At 33.2% G+C, this 17,917-nt stretch overlaps 1 protein-coding gene across 1 annotated transcript; it reads right to left on the bottom strand.

Annotated features, from left to right (window-relative positions):
- Positions 1–2,993: 2,993 nt before the first annotated feature.
- Positions 2,994–4,900, bottom strand: LOC102614697 (3-oxo-Delta(4,5)-steroid 5-beta-reductase-like; the record flags this gene model as incomplete). The annotated part of the gene is made up of 2 exons (XM_052441159.1): positions 2,994–3,617; positions 4,212–4,900. Coding segments are annotated over 2 exons (1,128 nt in total), but the record flags the coding sequence as incomplete, so codon positions are not given.
- Between the last annotated feature and the right edge of the window lie 13,017 nt (positions 4,901–17,917).

Below are 17,917 nucleotides of genomic sequence, written 5' to 3'. Positions count from 1 at the left end.
TTATTTTAATATAAATTCACTTATTCGATTGTTCAAATAAATTAGGGTTATAATAATTTCGGTAACTAATAGGATATACAATCTCTGTGGGACGATACTTTACTCTTCATTATATTACTTGTGCCGACTAGTACACTTGCTAATTTACGCAACAACGCCAAAAAGGATAAACCAGTCTCTCATAGAGAAGAGAGACACACTAGTAGTTGAGATTATTAGTATTTTCATCTATTAATTTAAAAGCTACTTGCCAAAGTTGCTTCATTCTAACAATCTTTATTTGGTGCCTTGATTGCCTACACATCTCTTGGAGTTTTCACTATTGGGAACATGGTTTACATCATCTTTGCTTTCATTGTGTAACATAGATTGGATGAACATACATCTTTGACTTCAATATGCCCCAAGCCAAAATTTATTCTCCCATCAAACTTTTCTATTTTGCTTTCACAAGTTTTGAAATCCTCATTGCTAATGTATTTGCTCTATATTGCAACCTTAGCTTTGATATCATTTGTTACAAAATTTCAAATATCAAACAAATAGTACATAGAAAATATAGATGAAGAATAAAACTAATCACACAATAAAAGAACTTTACATGAAAAACTTTAATACTGGAGAAAAACCATGCTACCAAGAAAAATGAGAGAAATTTCATTATGTTAAAAACTATTATAACTACACTAGCATTTTCCTCACACTCAAAACTCCAATAACACTAAATCTCCCAATAGACCTGTCGTTTCTCTCACATTAGAAATTGTCCACTAGCCGATTTTTATATGAACAAGTGAACCTAGCCTCCTTATATTAATTGATTATTTCTTGAAAGAGAATTATTGATTTTCCTTACACAAGTTGTATTCCTCTTCAAATAAGTCAATCTCAAGGGAAAAATTACTTATTCCTTAATTAGAAATTCTCCTAAATAAGAAAATAACATAAATAAGAAATTCTTAATGGAAAAAGGAGACATAATTCTTAACGCCTAATGTCGTGGTAAAGAATCAACTACAACACTATTTTTGTTTACCTTATATCTACTGCTGAAGTTTGGATAGGATTCTATTAGAACAAGAATCAATCAGTCCTTGATCTTAGCCACTAACTTAGCATATTGTAATATTCATTCTCCTTTATATTCTTTCCTTTTCTATTATTTGACCGTTTGGTACTTGCCTTAGATGATTCTAGTATTTTTGTATATAAGGATCTTGTACACAGCAACAAATAATATATGAGCATTTCCACAATTCTTTACATGGTATCAGAGCAAATTTTGCTCATTTCTACTTTTCTCTTTGACAATCATGTCTAGTAGTTTGAATCCAATATTAGAAACATCAAATTCCCTCATTACTGCTGCTTCTTCACCATACTTTCTTCATTCATCTTATCATCTTGGAGCCATTCTTGTATCTAATGTGCTAACGGGTGATAATTATTCAACATGGAAAAGATCCATGAAGATGGCATTAAATGCCAAAAACAAATTGGGTTTTATTGATGGAAGCATACAAAAACCTTCATCAACCTCACAAGATTTAAAAACTTGGGAGCGATGCAATGACATGGTCCTTTCATGGATGCTCAATGGAATAGAGAAAAATCTTGCCAATAGCCTCATCTATTGTGATACTCCACGCTCTCTTTGGCTTGGGTTGGAAGAACGTTTTTCACAAAGTAATAATCCACGGATTTATGAACTTAAGAGAGCCATATGCAATCACCAGCAAGAGCAAAAATCATTAGTGATTTATTGTAATACTTTGAAATTTTATTGGGATGAATTGTCCACATTAACCACTATTTCTTCTTGCAAGTGTGAAACTTCAAATGAATTGCAGGGATTAGTAGAGACTGAAAAGGTGTTTCAATTCCTAATGGGTTTCAATGATTCATATTCTTTGGTATGAAAGCAAATCTTAGCCATGGAACCACTTCCAAATGTTGGAAAAGCATATTCAATTATTCATCAGGAAGAACGTCAACGACTTCTCCATGTTTCCAATCAACCATCTATTGAATCAACAACCTTGACAGCCAATAATAAGACTCAAATGACCAGCCGTCAAAATCATTCACATCCTAGCCATTTGCATGGAGTACAAGAGACGCAAGGACGACGTAGACCTTTCTGCGATCATTGTGAGAAATATGGGCATATAAAAACCAAATGTTACAAAATTGTTGGCTACCCACCAAACCGGAAACATTCAAATCGATCGCATGTTGCTGCTCCTGCAACCACGAAGCCACAACAACTCGATGATCATCCCATTCCAACAGACAAGAATTCATCATCTCAGCCTACTATCCAAATTCCCGGTCTCACGGCTGAACAATATCAACAGTTATTATCTTTACTTTCAACAAGTGAGCAGCCATCTACTGCAAACTTAGCTGGTAAAATCATTCCTTTTTGCAATTCTGCTATTAACTCATATAATAATTCTTGGATAATTGATAGTGGGGCATCTGATCACATGACTCCTAATATAAATGTAAATTTTTATGCACACGCATTAAAATCGACAGAAACAATTTACTACTCTTCCCCAAGAATTATGATAATAGACTATGAACAATCTTTTAGATTTTCTACTAAATGTAAGTATTGACCGCTTTGACCCAATAAAATTACAGTTATACCCCCAACCATCAAGATGACATAAATGCCCATAAACTTTATTTTAATTTCATTTTCTTACCCATTTTCTTTCCATCTGCTCTCTCTAAATAAAGCTCTCCAATTAAAAATTTTTGGATGATTTCATTTTGATCAGTTATATGGTCACAATCAACTTTTCTTTCCCTTTTCCCTTTTCTTGTCCTTTGAATCTGTTGGTTCCAACTGGACGAACAAATTAAAGAAGCATTGGACTAGGATTAGGCTTTGAACGTCGAGTCTTCATAACTTGAAGGCGTATAATTCAGAAATGTAAAATGAATGTTTTCTCAGCACGAAATTGAGTGCAGTATTTATTTAACTCGTTAACAATAACAAAGGCACCAGTGTCTTTTTTTTTAATATCTTTTTTCTGCCTGAAACGAAACTTTTCATTTATTGGAAAGCAAAGAAAAAACAAAAGCTGCATTTCCAGCCAAACAATCACAATTTGAACTATTAATTGAAAGTTTTAACTAACGCACCAAATTGAAAAAAAAAAATTACTTAAGGCACAATCTTGTGACTTTTTAGCCTGCCAATCCAAGTAACGAAGGAACTAATAGAATTTCTGAAACCCAAGAACCCGTGCTCCTTACTCTTGTTCATGCTAACTAAATAACCCGCACCAATATTCATCACCGTATCTGCATATGACCAAACAGCAACCTCGTTCAGTTTCGTTGGCTGAAGCTGATTCTCTCTCACAATCTCCTCCCACACACTTTCTTTACCTTTCATAATTTCCTCCAATCTCACTCTCTCACTACACTTTCCATCTTCAAGCCCATAATTCTCAATCTCAAACTGCTCAGCCAACACTTTCCGTAAATGCTTCCACTTCAAAACATCTCCATTAGTGCAATTAAAAGCTTCGTTTCTTGCATTAGGATCCACTGCCGCCCAAATTTGCTGCTCCGCAATCAAATCTGCATCCGAAAATTGTGTGATGTTAGGAAATTGAACTTCCTCCCAAGATCACTCCAAGCAATTTATCAAGCAACAAATTAATAAGAAAATTAAATGGAGAATACACCAATCACATAACACAAGATTTACGTGGAAAACTCCAAATCCGGAGAAAAACCACAGCCGTTGTCGAGAGACAACTAGAGAAAAATATTCACTATGTGGAAAATTATTACAACCACTCTCAGAAATAATTTTCTCTCACCCAAGCCTCAAATACATAATCCTGAGAAATATCCCTTAACAAAGCAAACCCGTAATACCCATATTGAGGAGCCAAATGCTCCTTCAATATAACTACATACTTAAGAATATTTCTCTCTCTTAATTTCTCACCAAAACTTGGATTCTTTCTCTGGGATTTGGGATACAAAAAAAAAAAAGAGGAGCACTCCTCTATTTATAGCCAAATTATGGCTTCCTTTTCTTCCTTTTTTTTTCTTCTTTCCATGGGCGGCACCTACCCATTTTCCTTGTTCAATGGCTAGCCACCCACCATCTTTGAATTCAAAGATGGTTGCTCAACCACCCACCATTTTGACACTTTTGTTTTTTAATCAATTTTCAACATGTGAAGCCTTCCCAAGTATCTCTAGTGCCATGAAATAGTAAGGGAGCACCTTCATGTTTACAAATAGCTGCGTACACGCAGAGAGTGGCTGTAATATTCATCAAACTATAAGGTGAAAACCCAAATATTCTGTGCGGTCGATGTACGGACCAAGTCAAGCCCTCTCTTTTGTCAATTTCTTCAAATAATATATCTTCTAGAGTATAGTAAAATAGTGCAACGTTTAACCTTGGCAAATCCTCAGTAAAAGGCGGATCGTGAGATGGTATTTTACCAACAAACTCGAATGGCCCCACATAATGTTTGCCTCCAGTTTGGAGACAAATGTGGCGGAGATTCGGTGCGTTCGGGATTACAGAACTGAGTACGTTATGAAACATTGCGCCGTTGATTTGGCAATTCTCCGCTTCAGTGCGACGACTGGCCCACGTCACGTAGAAGATGTGGGTGATGTCGGTGAGTTTTGAGAGCATGGCTTGTGTGTCCTCCTGGTTGGAGACATCGCATTGGATGTATTCAACGGGGTAGTCGTCGTTCCAGTTAGGCCACGGTCCGCCGGGGGTATCTGATTGGAGTAAAATATCAGCCAGACGGTTGCCTACAATTCCCGTCACACCTATTACAAGTCCCAAGTTCTGGTAGTCCCGACTTCGATCATATTCTTCCAATTTGTTTCTGTACAAGTAAAAATTAAACAAACATTATTTTAAATATCGACGTAAACTAAATTAGAGAGTAGCTCCTTACCTTAGCAGTGCCAATAGCTCCTGCTCACCACCAGCTCATTTTTTTTTGGTGAATTTGGAAAATTGATGGTAAGCTTGGTCTCTGCTTCTAGCTATATATAGGATACTGCTGGACTGCTTCAACACAATTACATCTTATGGCATGAATGATAATTTTTCAGTTTATCATATTTTATATTTTGGTTGAGTTATTATTTATTAATTATTGTCCGTAATGATTTAAATTTATAATTGGTTTAGATAATTAAATTTTCACATCTTGGATTAGTTTGAGGTTCTTATGTCATTTATTTTTCTAATGAACTGATTTATTTTTATTTTATTCATTTAATGTTGACTTATGATAGTATTTCCATTGATAATCAGGTTGTTAGTTGTGTAATTGTATCAAAATCGTGTCCAACAGAAACGTGTGATATGCATCATGTCATGTCACCCATTTATTAAGTGGACGTATCTGTGTTTGAATTTTTTTGACATGATTATCAAACGTGTAATATCTATAGTTACTTAAATTTGACATGACACAATTGCAATACAACAAGAATACGATTCAGCTACATGAATTGCCACTTTAGAAGGTAATTAAGTATTCAGTCCGAGTTAGATTATGTGATCAATACTGAAAGACCTAATATGTTTGGGTGTGGTAAAATGAGGCTCCAGCTAAGGTCCTAAGGTTGATACAAATCATTGTCGGACAATTGGCGCTTGCAGATTTAGAAGTTGTTCATTTAATATGTTTCGCTTCGAGAAGGGTCTAATACTGAGGCATTTCACCCATCTATAAGGCAATAATTGACATGACTCTAGAAGCCAAAACATTAAACATTTCGTTATCAGATGGTGTAAAACTTCAAATTAACACAACATGCATATGTGGTCCTGTTATTGTGAAAATGTCAAAATTATCCTCCAATTATAAATCGTAGTCATTTAATTTATTCACAAGAACTTAGTACAAGTGGTTGTGAAACTTTATATACGAATAAATGAATATTTCCTTTCCTTAATTTAGGAAATAGCTGAACATGTTCTATGAATGAATATAAGATTTTTTTTTTCTCATCTTTGTTGAAAAGTCAAGCATGCTTGCATGAGCCAGCTAGCATGCAAATTTCCAACACACAATTGTTGAGCTAGCATGATGCAATTGCATGTGCTAGCATGATCTCTTCACCAAAAATCACACCGAAGCCATTAAAATTAAAAATGGCCAAAGTTTTTTTCATGCATTCATATTGTAAACTTTACCTATAAATAGAGGAGTAGAAAGTATTTGCAAATCATCCCAAATTGTGAGATTTAAGAGCATAGCAAGTGAGCACTTCAAGAGTTTAGAGAGAGTATTTCCTTGGGTGCTAAGAGGATCCAATTTGGTGTATTGGGGCTTTGGGTTTTGAGAGTTTTTTTCCACTTTTGTAAATTCTCATTTGTTAGTAAAATTATCTTACAATCTTTATCCATGGACGTAAGCTTTATGCTGAACCACGTAAATTATTATGTCTTATTTCTTTGCATTTATTTGTCACATTTATATTTATTCAAAAGTCGCAATCACCATAATATTGGTGTTAACATATATGTTTCCATAAAGTTGATTTTGATGTTAACAAACAAGATTAAGAATGATTAATCTTTTAAGCTCAAATTATTTTTTATACTTTTTAAATAAATCATTATTTTCTCATTATAAAAGTTTCATATTTAATGGAAAATTGATTTTATGAAATTGGTTGCTTTTCAAGTTTATGGTTTAATTGAAAGAATTTTGAAAACTTTGAAATCAACAAGTATTGCTTGAAATTTTGGAAATGGACTTATTTGAAAAGTTTCATATCATTTTGGGCCATATCATAATTTCAAAAAGTTTTAGGAATAGCAAGTATTATTTAGATATTCTGAAATTGGACCTATTTGTCAAATTTATAACGTTTTGGGCCCTAGTAGCAGTCACTGTAGCAAGCGGCTAACTGGATGTGAAAAACCGGTAAGTCGGATGTTGGGCAGAATCTATTCGAATTGAAAGCGGCTAACCGGATCCTGACAAACGGTAATCCGGTTGTTGGGCAGTAAGCTTCTGGAGCATAAACGGCTATCCGAATTTCATAAGCGGCATACCGGAGGTTCAGAAATTCAAATTTTGGCTGTAACGGTAACATACAAGCGGCTAACCGGATTCCATAAACGGTAAGCCGGTTATGACCAAAAAGTGCATAACGACTAGTTTTTGCGCTCAAACTATATAAACTCAAAACCAATTCATTTTTAGTAATCTTGGCAATCAAAAACAAGTGCACACAACATATATTGAGCTTCAATTTCGTAAATCATCATTTATTAAATCATCTTTGTTCTTCAATTTGTATATCCACTCTTAAAGAGAGTTTCATTGTTGTAATTTTCATTTCTCATCAAATTGTGAGTGTACAAGTGTGAGAAACACTTGGGGTGAAGAGATTGGAGAGATAATCTCTTGTTGTAAAGGTTCATTGACACCTTGAAGTCAATTGTAAACAATTGAAGCCTTGGAAAGGCTCGGATAGTGAAATCCTCAAGCCCGGTGTGCTTGGAGGCGTGGACATAGGCGGGGATTGTCGAACCACGTAAAAATCCTTGAGTTTGCTTTCTCTTCCTTTGCTCATTTATTATTGTGCTTTCATTGAATTTATTGTTTTCGAATTTATTAAGGCATTAGATTGGATTATTGTGTGTTTGCTTAGCTTAATTTATAAAATCCCAATTAACCCCCCCTCTTGGGTTGCCTAGTTAGTATTTCATTTGGTATCGGAGCGAGGTGCTCTTGTGTAGACTTAACCGTCTAGAGTTAAAGATCCATGGCAACCCATAATGACTCAACCTTTAGAGAAGGACAATCCACAATTAGACCACCGTTCTTTGACGGAAATGACTACCCGTATTGGAAAACTAGGATGAGAATTTATTTACAAGCACTAGATTATGAAAATTAGGAAGTTGTTTGTGATGGTCCTTTTATGCCTTTGACTACAAATGAAGTCGGGGAAGATATTCCAAAACCTTCATGGGAATGGAATGAATTGGAAAAGAGAAAAGCTACTCTAAATTCCAAAGCTATGAATGCCTTGTTTTGTGCACTAGATAAGAAAGAATTTCATAGAGTATCTAGTTGTGAGAGTGCTAATGAAATTTGGCACAAACTTAAAGTTGTTTGTGAAGGCACGAATCAAGTGAAAGAGTCTAAAATTAGTAGGTACACTCGGCAATATGAATTGTTCCAAATGGAACAAAATGAGAGTGTGTATTCTATGTATACTAGATTTACGGATATAGTGAACACTCTAGGAGCCCTAGGAAAGACTTTTTCAAATAGCGAGAAAGTTAAGAAAATTATTAGGTCGCTACCTAAGGAATGGAGACAAAAAAGGACTGCCATTGAGGAAGCCAAAGATTTAAATATCTTACCTATTGATGATTTAGTTGGTTCTCTTATTTCTTATGAAGAAGACTTGGCAGTCGAAAAAGGCAATGATGAGAAGAAGAAAAGCATTGGTATTAATACATGTGTCACGTTAAATGGAGAAGAGTTTGCGATGATGTTCATCTTAATCTTGGCCACATGTCGGAACAAGGTTTGGAGATTCTCTCGGAGCAAAAGTTACTTCCAGGGCATAAATCCCCAAACTTACCACCTAGCAAGTATTGTGTTACAAGTAAGAAGCATAGATTGAAATGCAGTTGATTCGACACTAAAAGTAAATGAATTCTAGACTTAGTTCATTCTGATGTTTGGGATCACCGAATATATCCTTGGGAGGTGTCAGGTACTTAGTGATTTTTATTAATGATTACTCCAGGAGATTTTAGGCATCTAATCAAGAAGAAGTAAGATGCATTTCTACTTTTCAAAGAATAAAAAGTGCGGGTATAACTTGAATCCAGAAAAAGGATCAAGTGGTTGAGGACAAATAATGGTGAAGAGCATATAAACGGTGAGTTTCTTATATACTGTAAGCAATAAGGTATTCAAATAAAATTTATAGTAGCATACTTTCCTCAACAAAGTGAAGTGGCCTAGCGGATGGATAGAACATTTACAAAAAAGATAACAACCATATCAAGGACTGCTAGTTTATTAAAATCATTTTAGGTAGAAGCAGCCAAAACTACCTGTTATGTGGTAAATTGGTCGACATGTACAATAATTAAGTTGAAAATTCCCATGAAAGTGTGGACTGGGAAGCCAACTGATTACCTCACTTGCACGCATTTGGATATCCTGTGTACGTGATGTACAATGCCCAAGAAAGAACAAAGCTTGGATTCAAAATCCGAGAGATATGTCTTCTTAAGATATGTTAATGGATTTAAGGAGTATTGTCTATGAGATTCCATTGCCCACAAGATTATCATCAGCAGAGTTATCTTTGTAGAAGATCAACTATATGTAAAAAATAAAAGATTGTATCAGTATATGTAGAAAATAATCTGAAAAAAAAGAACATTTAAATTCTTTTAAAGCAGCACCAGAGCACGAGGAACAAAAAACAGTCAAGTCCAAGGCTCCAAAAATTCATCAGTCAACTCATGAGAGATTGTTAACATATATGTTTCCATAATATTGATTTTGATGATAACAAATAAGATTAAGAATGATTAATCTTTTAAGCTCAAATTATTTAATATTTTTTTTAAATAAATCATTATTTTCACATTATAAATGTTTCATATTTAATGGAAAAATGATTTTATGAAATTGGTTGTTTTTCAAAGTTTATGGTTTAATTAAAAGAATTTTAAAATCTTTGAAATAAACAAGTATTGCTTGAAATTTTGGTAAAGGACTTATTTGAAAAGTGTCATAGCATTTTTGGGTGAAATCATAATTTCAAAAAGTTTTGGGATTAACGAAGCATTACTTAGAAATTCTAAAATTGGACCTATTTGCAAAGTTTCATGACTTTTTGGGCCATACTATAGTTTTATAAAGTTTTGGGGTCAAATTGAAAATATGGGAAAAATTTCACTATAGCATGTTACTGTAGCAAGCGGCTTACCGGATATCAAAAATTAAAAAACCGGATACGGGGCAGTAAGCATCCAGAACGAAAACGGCTTACCGAATTTCGTAATCGGCAAGCCGGATAGGCAAAATTCAAATTTTAGCCTTAACGGTAACATAAATCCAGCTTACCGGATTCCATAAACTGTAAACCAGATACGCCCAGAATGTGCATAACGGCTAGTTTTTGAGTTCAAACTATATAAACTCAAAACCAATTCATTTTTGGTTAATCCAAGCAAGCAAGAACAAGTGCACACAACATATATTGAGCTTCAACTTCGTGAATCATCATTCATTAAATCATCTTTGTTCTTCAATTTGTATATCCACTCTTAAAGAGAGATTCATTGTTGTATTTATCATTTCTCATCAAATTGTGAGTGTACAAGTGTGGGAAACACTTGGGGTGAAGAGATTGGGGATATAATCTCTTGTTGTAAAGGTTCATTGACACCTTGAAGTCAATTGTAATCGTTTGAAGCCTTGGAAAAGCTTGGATAGTGAAATCCTCAAGCTCGGTGTGCTTGGAGGCGTGGACGTAGGTGGGGATTGCCGAACCACGTAAAAATCCTTGAGTTTGCTTTCTCTTCCCTTGCTATTTAATTATTGTGCTTTGATTGAACTTATTGCTTTCAATTTTTATTAAGACATTAGATTGGTTGTTGTGTGGATTTGCTAGGATAATTTTTAAAATTTCAATTCACCCCCCCTCTTGGGTTGCACACTTATATTTCATTTGGTATCAGAGCGAGGTGCTCTTGTGTAGACTTAACCATCTAGAGTTAAAGATCAATAGCAACCCAAATTAGTTCAACTTTCATGGAAGGCCAATCCACCACTAGACCTCCATTGTTTGATGGTAATGACTATCCTTATTGGAAAACTAGGATGAGAGTGTTTTTACAAGTCTTAGATTATGAAATATGGGAAATAGTTTGTGATGGTTCATTCATTCTTAGGGAGAATGTTTTAATTGAGTTGGATAAGAAAAATATGTCTTTAAATTCCAAGGCTATGAATGCTTTATTTTGTGCCTTAGATAAAAAGGAATTTCATAGAGTTTCAAATTGTTCTAATGCTTATGAAATTTGGAGAAAACTTGAAATTGTGTATGAGGAGACTACAAACGAGGAGGAATTTCATGAAGTGTCGAATTTGGCACTTATGGCAATTGGAGATGAATCGGATGATGAACTTGATGAGGTAAATGATCTTCCTACTTATGATGAATTACATGATGCGTTTAAAGAATTGTATGATGAGTGGATGAAAATTGGTAAAAAGAATGCATGTTTTAAAAAGAAAATGGTAGAGCTCACAAATGAAAATGAAACTCTAAGTGCAAAGATTATATGCCTAGAATTAGAGAATAAAACATTGCATGATAGAGTTGCATTATCAAATGAGAAATTTAGCACTTCACAAAAGCATCTAGAATCACATGTAGATAACTTGAAAAATGAAAATGATGCTTTACAAAAATGCAATGATTCATTAAATGAAAAGATTAAAGGACTAGAGTTAGATAATAAAATGTTGCATGATAGAATTGCATCATTCACATGTAAACAAAGTACTTCGTATGAGCATGAGAAATCACATGTTGATGAATTAATAAATGAAAATAAAACGCTTAAGAAAAGGAGCAATGAGTTGAATGAGATTGTTTTGAAATTCACAAATGGGCAAAAGATGTTGGATAACATGCTTAATTCTCAAAAATGTGTGTTTGATAAAGGAGGACTTGGGTATAAGCCTTACTTGAAACAAAAATATTATAAGAATTATTTTGTTAAGGCTACCTCCACAAATGATCAAATTGTATGTCATTATTGCAATCAAAATGGTCATATGAAGAATAGATGTCCAATTAAAAGAAATGTGTATTATGGAGTCAAATGTATTTGGGTTCCAAAAGGAACTAAATCTAACACTCAAGGACCCAAGAGTATTTGGGTACCAAAGCACACAACTTGAATATTTTTTTGTAGGTACCACAAACAAGGAATGGTGGAGAGTTCCTTCATGAAGCTTGTGAGGATAATCATTTGAGCATGATCTAGGAGAAAAAGATGAGGCAAGATGTTTTAATTGTTTTGGTAACAATTCTTGCCATATTAATTTTGTTGAATGAATCATGATAAATGAAATTGCGAAAGTATGCTTGTATGTTTACATGATGAAATTATCATTGTGTATAATATTGAGTGATTTATCATGATGCCTTTGTTTGATTTTGATGATTGTATAGTCTATGATTTCATCTTCTTAATTGTCTATCATCATTGTCCATCTCTTATATATGTGTGAATTCATATGCCATTAATTGTGTTATATCATCATTCATTTATAAAATTGACATCATTGTTTGATACGATTTCATATGCTTGGTCTTGTATGCATTTATGTCTCTTGTATTAATTGACTTATTGAAAAGTTTTAAATCTCAAAATGATTTAAAATGAATCAATTTTTAAGGCCAAAAATGAAATAATGTGTGTAGTACAAGTATAAGAGCTAGCAAATATTCCATTTCCACTCATCCGGAAAACCATTATTTCTTATTGATTTCTCTTGGAACAAATTCCGGATAACCGGATTTTTAATCCGGATAACCGGATTAGCTTTGGTTGCTCTTGGGACAACATTCGGATAACCGGTTCCTCTAATCCGGAAAACCGGATGCATTTTGAATGCTCACTGCCTTACAACCAGACTACCGGTTCTCAAAAACCGGCAAGCCGAATTCGTGTGAATGGATTTGTTGCAACACAACCGGATTTCCGGTTAAAGGCATCCGGCAAGCCGTTTACGGGCTTCACGATTTTTCCCAATAACCGGCTAACCGGTTAGGAAATCCGGCAAGCTGGATTCGGGTGCTATTTCAACTATTCATCTTCTCCCTCTCTTTCGGCATTCCGGTTCTCTCTCTCTCTCTCACTAAAAGCCGATTACTCTTCACTTGATTTCATTCCAAAATCCATCATTCTCATTCGTTTCAATCCAAATTGATTCATATAAATTATTCCACATCCATTCTTGTGTCTAAAATCATTTTAATTGATTCAAACTTACTCATTTTACTCAATATCTTGAAAATTCGAATTTGTGCATTTTGAGTATTTCAAATTACCACTTCCATAGTGTGCTCTCCTTATGGATTTTACTATAGTTTTCTATTATATTATGCACTTACATTTTCATATGCATTGTTGCTTTCATTGTTGATTGATGATGATTATTGTTTGATATTTGGATGTTTTATATTTGGATAATATGTTTAACATTGAGTGCTTTATTATGATGCATGGTTATATATTTAAGATGATAGCTTGTCAACTCATCATGATAGCTTTGTTTGATTTTAATGATTATGTAATGCCTAAGCATGATAAATAAGTGATATGCTTTAATTCTCAATCTTTGAATACTTACATATTTCATGATTGTGTGATATATATGCATGATAGATGTGTTATATGTTATTCTTTTATTAGAAGTGATCATGGTGGAGAATTTGAAAATCATACATTTAAGATTTTTTTGTAATGATTTTTCATTGAGTATAAATTTTCATCACTTAGGACTCCACAACAAAATGGAGTTGTAGAGAGAAAGAATAGGTCTATTAAAAAAAAAACGGTTAAGACCACATTGATTAGACATCATCTCAATAATACTCTCTATGACCTTTGGAAATATAGGAAACCCAACATTAGTTATTGCAAAGTTTTTGGATGCAAATGTTATATTTTGAACACAAAAGATAATCTTGGGAAATTTGATCCAAAATTTGATGTTGGTATTTTTCTTGGATATTCAATCACAAGCAAAATTTATAGAGTGTATAACAAAAGAACTTTGATTGTGGAAGAATTTATACATGTTATATTTGATGAGTCTAATTCTTCCTCTACGGAGAAAGTTGTTGTTGATGATAATGTAGATGAAAAGCTACAAGAAAATTATCAAAGGATAGCCAAAAGAATGCACCACTTGAAAATCAAGAGGAGCAACATGAAGAAATAAATGCGGAGTAAAATGAAGGTACTTTCTCATACATTCCCAAAGAGTGGAGGTATGTTTCTTCTCACCTTAAGAACTTAATTTTGAAAGATCCATCATAAGGTGTAATTACTAGATCATCACTTAAAAATATATGTGAGCATTTGTAATAATGGATTTGATCACTTGTTCTTTAGCTCATAATGATGGCTTTTCAGCTATGTTGATTTTGATGATCTATAATGGCATATGTTGATTTTGATTATCTATATATTGCTATTATGTACTTATGCTTTACTTAAGTTTTGATGATAAAGAATGTGCTTTGATGATTCCATTGTATTTGATGAAATTTGATCTTATGGAATCTATGATTGGTGAATGGATACATTTTTTTTTTGTGCTTTCTTGATGCATTGTTAACTATGCATTACTTGCTTTAAATGATATCAAAAGGGGGAGAAATACATGATCATTAAGATCTTGGCGCATATGAGAGTGTAAGTTATATTAAAATGTCACATTAGATCTTTGATGAGTTTAGTTGTCTTGATTTTTAAAATGTGATTAGAAATTATAAAGCTTGAATTGTTGACATTATGCTCTTATGACTTTTGCATTCCCTTGCTTAGCTTATTACTTGTTCTATTTTGGATAATATACTTTTTGAACATTTTTATTGTCCAAAGGGGGAGACAAAGTAATAAATCATTTTAATGATGTAAATTGGGGGAAATAACATGCATTTTGAGCATTCTTTTAATGGTTGATATATGATTGTGCAATCCTCGGATTTAATTGTTACAAGTATTGGGGGAATTCATATTGATTTTGATGATTAATGATTATATGTGCATTGCTTGATGAATTGATGGAGTTATTGGTTGGTTATAATTGTTGAAGCTTATATCTTTTTTAACCATGTTGTGTATTTGAGAATTTATTCATTTTTAAGGGGAGACTTTACCGAAATTTTTTGCTCGCACTAAATGGGTAATATCTTCATCAAATAATTTTAAAGATATTGTTTCAATTGCATCTATCTTTCCTTTTTACGATGAAGGGGGAGATAAATATGATATGTTTTTGGATAAAATCATTTTGGTTAAATTTTTAAATTGGCCATATATTTAGGGGGAGCATATAATATGATTTTGGATAATATGCATTTTGAACTTTTTTATTGTCTAAAGGGGGAGACAAAGTAATATATCATTTCAATGTTGTTAAAAGAAGGAGAATAATATGCACTTTGAATATTCTTTTGATGATTTTGATGATATGTGATTATGGTGAGTACTTGATGATTTTGAGATATGATGATAATTTATGAGTGATATTATTAAATTTGTATTTGAGGTGATGCTTGTTGTTGAGGGGAGATTTTGTCGAAATTTCTATTCGGACAACATGGGTAACAAATTTCCTACTCTTATTCTTTTCCTTTACGTTTTCTTTTTTATGATGAAGGGGGAGAAGAATACATGTTTTCGAATTTAAAAAAAAAATTGCAATTTTTTTTCTTTCTTTGCCAATTAAGTTTTTTCTTTTTGATGATGAGGGGGAGAAAAATCCATGTATTTAAATATGTTAATTTAGCTAATTGGCAAATTGTAAAAGAAGATTATATTTAGAGGGAGCAATTTGTGGAATCATTCTTTAAATACATGAAATATTTGTCATCATCAAAAAGGGGGAGATTGTTAACATATATGTTTCCATAATATTGATTTTGATGATAACAAATAAGATTAAGAATGATTAATCTTTTAAGCTCAAATTATTTAATATTTTTTTTAAATAAATCATTATTTTCACATTATAAATTTTTCATATTTAATGGAAAAATGATTTTATGAAATTGGTTGTTTTTCAAAGTTTATGGTTTAATTAAAAGAATTTTGAAATCTTTGAAATAAACAAGTATTGCTTGAAATTTTGGTAAAGGACTTATTTGAAAAGTGTCATAGCATTTTTGGGTGAAATCATAATTTCAGAAAGTTTTGGGATTAACGAAGCATTACTTAGAAATTCTGAAATTGGACCTATTTGCAAAGTTTCATGACTTTTTGGGCCATACTACAATTTTATAAAGTTTTGGGGTCAAATTGAAAATATGGGAAAAATTTCACTATAGCAGGTTACTGTAGCAAGCGGCTTACCGGATATCAAAAATTAAAAAACCGGATACGGGGCAGTAAGCATCCAGAACGAAAACGGCTTACCGAATTTCGTAATCGGCAAGCCGGATAGGCAAAATTCAAATTTTAGCCTTAACGGTAACATAAATCCAGCTTACCGGATTCCATAAACTGTAAACCAGATACGCCCAGAATGTGCATAACGGCTAGTTTTTGAGTTCAAACTATATAAACTCAAAACCAATTCATTTTTGGTTAATCCAAGCAAGCAAGAACAAGTGCACACAACATATATTGAGCTTCAACTTCGTGAATCATCATTCATTAAATCATCTTTGTTCTTCAATTTGTATATCCACTCTTAAAGAGAGATTCATTGTTGTATTTATCATTTCTCATCAAATTGTGAGTGTACAAGTGTGGGAAACACTTGAGGTGAAGAGATTGAGGATATAATCTCTTGTTGTAAAGGTTCATTGACACCTTGAAGTCAATTGTAATCGTTTGAAGTCTTGGAAAGTCTTGGATAGTGAAATCCTCAAGGTCGGTGTGCTTGGAGGCGTGGACGTAGGCAGAGATTGCCGAACCACGTAAAAATCCTTGAGTTTGCTTTCTCTTCCCTTGCTATTTAATTATTGTGCTTTGATTGAACTTATTGCTTTCAATTTTTATTAAGATATTAGATTGGTTGTTGTGTGGATTTGCTAGGATAATTTTTAAAATTCCAATTCACCCCCCCTCTTGGGTTGCACACTTATATTTCAGAGATGGCCGCCAGTATGGCACTCACAGTATATCTCAAAGATTAATGTTGCATACTGTTTTCTAACAGAGGATGGAGAGCTATCAACTTTCCATGAAACTTTGGATAGCCTAAATGTTACTTTGTGGATAACATCAATGCAAGAAAGAATTGAAGCTCTACACAAAAATAAGATATGGGAACTTATACCACTACCACATCGAAGAAAAAGCATTAAAAACAAGTGAGTCTACAAGATCAAATGTGATGGCAATGATAAAATGGAGCAATATCGTATAAGATTGGTGGTAAAAGGTTATGATTAGAAAAAAGGCATTGACTTCAATGAGATAGTCCTAACTATGTGTTCTAGATTTAAGCTATATCTAAAGTAGTTAGATGTCAAAACTGTGTTTCTTTGTGAAAAACTTGAAAAAGAAATTTATATGTTCTAACTAGAATGTTTTGCTGAAACAGGCAAGGAGAACTTGGTTTATAAATTGAACAAATCTATATATAGTCTCAAACAAGCGTTAAGGTGTTGGTATAAAAGATTTGACTCCCCCATCATGAACCTTGGATATAATGGACTTAGTTTAGACTATTGTGCGCACTCAAAAGGTTTGTAGATAATAATTTCATCATTTTATTGTTGTATATGGATGACAAGTTGGCAGCAGACCCCAAGAAAGATAAAATCCAAGAATGAAAGGTACAATTAGATAGGGTATTTGAAATGAAGGATGGAATCGGTAAACAAGATTTTAGGGATGTAAATTCACCAAGAAAGAAATAACAGACCAAGACAGAAATAATAGGAAGATTTGGCTTCCTTAAAAAAAATTACTTAAAGAAAATCTTGCAGCACTTCAACATGCAAGATTGTAAGCCAATTTCTACCCAATTTTTGTTAATTTCAAATTATCCTTAAATATGTATCTTAGCAATGAAGCAGATATGATGAAGATGTCAGTTTAATGTAGATAGGATGGAGATGTCAGTTTAATGTTCACTATAGTATGCACAAG

This window comes from Citrus sinensis, chromosome 5, assembly GCF_022201045.2.
Source record: "Citrus sinensis cultivar Valencia sweet orange chromosome 5, DVS_A1.0, whole genome shotgun sequence".
NCBI lineage: Eukaryota > Viridiplantae > Streptophyta > Magnoliopsida > Sapindales > Rutaceae > Citrus > Citrus sinensis.
Note: the sequence above shows the minus strand (reverse complement) of the source record. Positions and strands in the feature narration are given on the sequence as shown.